The sequence below is a fragment of the Musa acuminata genome, chromosome BXJ3-5, assembly GCF_036884655.1.
Source record: "Musa acuminata AAA Group cultivar baxijiao chromosome BXJ3-5, Cavendish_Baxijiao_AAA, whole genome shotgun sequence".
NCBI classification, from domain to species: Eukaryota; Viridiplantae; Streptophyta; class Magnoliopsida; order Zingiberales; family Musaceae; genus Musa; species Musa acuminata.
In genome coordinates, this window is record NC_088353.1 from 37332501 (window position 1) to 37337500 (window position 5000).

General features: G+C 35.7%; 1 protein-coding gene across 7 annotated transcripts in view; it reads left to right on the forward strand.

Moving 5' to 3' along the window:
• The window catches only part of LOC103985714 (uncharacterized membrane protein At1g16860), a 6566-nt gene that overhangs the window by 852 nt on the left and 714 nt on the right, over positions 1-5000 (forward strand). Inside the window, exons 2-6 of one of the 7 annotated variants that reach the window (XR_010496332.1) lie at positions 460-615; positions 2817-3028; positions 3119-3327; positions 4242-4333; positions 4539-4557. Coding sequence is in view for 6 of the 7 variants with exons in the window: in XM_065150234.1 (XP_065006306.1) it covers positions 460-615; positions 2817-3028; positions 3119-3311 (561 nt within the window). In the remaining variant the exon portion in view is untranslated. The other 6 variants (XM_065150234.1, XM_009403510.3, XM_065150231.1 and 3 more) reach the window with 6 other exon arrangements.

Sequence of the window (5000 nt, forward strand, 5' to 3'; positions counted from 1 at the left end):
GGAGCTTATTAACTTATTTACTTGCTCTTTAACCATCTTAGTTGCCATTAAAATACTTGATCCATTTTATTTTTAGGCCCGCTTGATATTTTTTTTTTCTTGATCAGAGCTGTAATCGCAGAGCTATTGGAATTTTATTCATTTAGCTTGGGTTGGAACTAATTTAGCATCATTTTGTATTCATGAAAAATATTTTACATCGTCACAGCCTTGAACCACCTCATCTATTTTTACTACGGATTCTATTGGCTCAATCTTTGTTGTGATAATATTAGGTTGCAAATCAAAAGTATTGGCCTATGATTTTATGTTTGATATAAAAAATCATCTTTTCTTGTGGATCACTAATTACAGATTTCATTAGTTATTCCTCTCCACATTAGGATGTTTTGTTTATTTTTTCAAACTGTGAAAGTCATAGTTACCTCTGATTGTTCTTTTTTTCTTTAATTGCCATAGTTTGCTTCATGTGGAGATCTTTCTCTTGAATCATCATATGAGAAGGCTGGAAGATGTGTCTATACGTCAACCCTCTTGTATGAATGTTGTGGATGCCACCCAAAGCAAGCCCATGTTAGCCATCAATGCTTCCAGTGGAATTTAGCTTTCGTGGAGGTACAACCTGTGTTCAGAAAATTTGATGAACTTGTGTTCCTCATCACATCTTCTCCTTCCATCTTTTATTTGTGAAAAGAGAATAAAATTGTCATGGTGTTTGTTAATAGAGCTTAGTTTCTTTCATTTTATTTTTTTAAGATGATTTGATTGATAGAGATGAGCTGATAAGTTTTGTTCTTATTTCTTTGGAGGCATAGGGGAATATGACTAATTGGATTCCTTAATTTGAGTTACTGAAAAGTTCTTACTTTATAATTGTTTTGTAGTATTAGTGGCAACTGCATTGATACATAGACGGGTATAACATAATAGCTTAATTAAATATTTAAGAGTCATTTCTCTGAAGGATGAGTAGAGATGTTTTAGTTGGATTTAGCACTTTTACGGTAGTCCCTTGATTTGTAATGAAAGATCTACAGCTCTTTCTTCATCATTATATACCTGGCACTATTTGGCTTTTAGCTAAGTTAGTAGCTTTCTGGACTTGTTCTTCTCCTGTTTGTTTCCTTCATTACCATTTGATCCTTAGCTTTATTTAGTGTTCTTGCTTGGAATGACCTAAACCCTCGGTGGCTCAGTTTCACAGCCAAATCATCTACAAATGGCCATCATGAAGCTTTCTTTCTATTGTCTTTAGAAGATGGATGTATTAGTCTATTAGAATAGTAGGATAGTATAGTCTCTCAGTTGGTAGTTATAGATGCTTTCCAAACTTATCTAGTAAGGTGTTAGGGCTAAGTCACAAACTATATACATGTGCTTTGAGGTAAAGAACTTTAAATATAGTTTCAATTCGTTCATTGATTTACATTGAAAGCAAATAATTTTCTTATGTATATGCTTCTCCAAATTTATCTAGCTATTGGGTGACTGATATGTTCTTTGAAGCTTCTGTTATAACCAAATTTTTTTTGGCTAAAATAAGCTGAAGTTGACGGCTCTGTGTCAACTATGAGGACCTACCAATCAGATTTCCTTAATTCTATAATAAAGAGCAACTTGTTGCCTGATTTGTTTATTGTATTATTTTCACTATTTACCAAGAAGGATTCTATTCGCTATAGGTATTTTCTATATAAAAGGAAACATCCAGGAATAATATTTCCATTCATTCTTTGTTTCACATTAAAAAAATGTCTTACCTTTTATCATTTATGGATACTCCTTAGTTGCATGAAGTTCTTTAAGACCCCTGTTATGCCAAATTTATTATGGGCAGAATAAAGAAGTCCTGTAAAGTCTGTATTGACCATGTAACCTACAATCAGATTTACTTAATCTATCAAGGAAAATGACCAGTCATCTGCCTTGTATATTATATTCTGTGTTCTTGTATTAAATTTGATAGAATCACAGTCATATGCTTTCAACTGTTTCTTTAAATCTCAAATTCATCATCGAGAAATTTGATTGAAGATATCTGAACACTAAATGACAGAAGTGGAGGCTTCTTATTTATAAGGCTTATCATGAATTTTTTTTTTACATTTGAAAAATTCATCAAGTTGAAGCTTGATATCGTGTACAATTCATTGAATTTGCATTTCTTTGGCATCTTATATCCCTTTTTATCATCTTACTGCATCTTTTTCTAACGAATATCTAAATCATATTTTTCATGTCCGTATCCATGCAATGCTGGTGTTTAACTATCAGCCAAAAGCATCAAGAATCAGTTTATGCATAATTTCATTGATACATAAATGAGCTCATGCCAAGACTTTGAGGTGCCACACTTGATTGATGAGCTAGGATTGTCTTCAAGCCCGCCTAGCATACTTCTTATGCTCCAGTATTATGTGCATTCTATGTTGCTGAACTGCAACTCTGTTTTAATGATGTGAATTGCAACTCTGCAGGTTTTGTCTCTTATAGATGTCCGAGCTTTTGTTTTGAGCACTGTTTTGGATAAATCTGAGAACTTAGTCATCAATCTTGACAGCTACGAGTTTGTTAAACATTGAAAACTGAGAACTGTTAGTGCATGTATTTTCTATTCAGGTTACACTTGTCCATAAAACCATAAGATCATGGGTCCAATCCATTATTTACCTAGTTTGTAGAAGACAAAGAAATTAAGGAACTTTGACTATGCAACTCAATTGTCCATTCTGATGCACCCTCATAAACTCTTTATATCTCTTGACTACAACATAATCTCCCATCTGTGCTCATTGTTATCTTTGAAACTTTGGCAGAGGATGGCTACAGACTTTTACATAACAGATGTCAAATCTGGTCTAAGAGCTTTGGTGAAAGCTGGTCAGGGTTCCAAAGTGATTCCTCTGATTGAAGAAAACATTCTTGTGAACATCACAAGCCTAAATAGAGAATTATCTTCCACCTTGAAGAAATGGTTACAAGGAAGACAGCTTTCCTGCGAAGCGCGTCTACTACGTCTTGAGGAAGGGTATCTAAATTATTTTGCTGAAAGCATTGGTCTTTATTATTGTCATAGAGTTTTGTTAGCACTTCGATTATTCAATTTTGCATAACGCAGGTATGTCATCGAGGGAACCTGTTTGACTGTGATGGGAATGTTGAGCAGAAAGAATGGTGTACTTGTGATTGTCCCACTACCTGAAACTATTTCTACAGACTGCCTTTTGCAAAAGTTTCTCCTTCCTGTTGACATTGATGGTCTGCTTTTGAAGACCGCCAACATGTCCACAGCTAACATCCGCCTCTCCTGAACCAAGAAAATTTCTGGTAATGTATCTGTAGTAGCAATTTTCAATGATGTCAGACTCCAGTCGCTTTGAGAATTATTAGTTGAAATTAAAATTTTGATTTGGACTAGTTTTCTTTGTCTTGCACCTAGCTTATTTCTGCTATTTGGTCTTTCTGAAAATTCCTTATAAATCCTTCCTCCTGGCATAATGCATCTTTAAATGTTAGGATAATTAAATTTGATGTGTTCCTTGGATATTGAATCAATGAACTTTTAGCTTTATCATCATAGTTGATAATGAATTAATTCCATGTACTTGAACACAGAATTTACATGATTAAGCTTCTTTTATGGAAAGTATTATTTGAGCCTTTAGCTTTCTCCGAAGAGTTTCCAGTATAAAATTCTTCTTGAACTACGACAGGGGTTTCAAGCAACTTCAGTCTTTGAACTTAATCATCAGAAATTTAGCTGCCTAATCCTGACAGAATTAGCTAGTAATATACATGGATGTTAGATCAACATTAGAAATTGGCTTGATTATGTCTCAGCCGGCATGGCTCAACACGTGTTGACCCATTCTGGCTGCAAGAAAACCTTGCTTCTTTTAAACCCTACTTTAACCATTGAAAAAAAAATGTATTTTTGGCTTATTTTAATCGAATACCTAAAAACAAATCATTTAAGAGCAGTGAGCTGAAAGCCGAATAATTGATTTGATATCTTCAACCTAACCCAACCTAGTTGTAATGTGAAATTGGACTGGCACTGTCCACTGCGGTGGCTGACAGCCCATTAATTGGACCAGGCCATCCCAGCGAGGGCCATAAGAATTCTCATTTTCTTGTATTTTCATGTGGTTAGCCCTTGTATGGCAAACAAAATGCACTATGATTCTAAAGGTGAAGGATCCTTTTCCTTGCTAATGCTATTTCTTCGTCTGAATGGCCAGGTGCTTTTGCAACTTCTGCCATGGTGTGTGGGTTTACAGTATCAGTTTTTGGGGGGTTCCAAAATTTTGGTAATTATTATTATGGATTTGTGGTAAGATCACAAACAACTGATGTTTGCCTACGTTTAACCACAAGTAGTTTACCTGTACAGATGTGGAATGGTTTATTTTTTGTGATCCAGATATCATGTTTTAGGTGTCGTCATATACATCAGTGTTGAACCTGGGTATCCAGATCTTCCCCTTGATTTTTAATGACAAACATCTGCTTCTAACTTCGTACTGATTTGTTGTTAGGTTCAAGCTGCTTCTGGCGTTGTCGATCATGTGGCATTTACAATAGTGAATTTATTACCAGGATTTTTGCTCTCCATCTCAATCTGCACTCGAGATTCTCAAGTGACGATGAAGTTTATGGTTTCTTCTTCGTTTAAGAAGAGTATCTTTTGTGATACTCTAACCCGTTTGTTGCGAGAAGAAACACTTGTGCCCGCCGAGCACCGTAGACGGGCACAGCAGTGGCAGACAGCGTGTTCTATTAGTCCAAATGTCCCAGAAAAGCAACTCGTCAGCCACTTCATGGATCCAAAAAAACCTTCTTGCCTGCCTGTACGCCTACCGTCCTCATCATTGCGCTATCTTTGTCTCTTTTGTTTCCTACTCCTTTCTCCCCCCTCTCACAGGGATCATTTTTACCTGAACGCTCTACATGATCATCTTCTCTCCGTTCTCCCAAGAATGCAGCAGGTGATCTTTCGG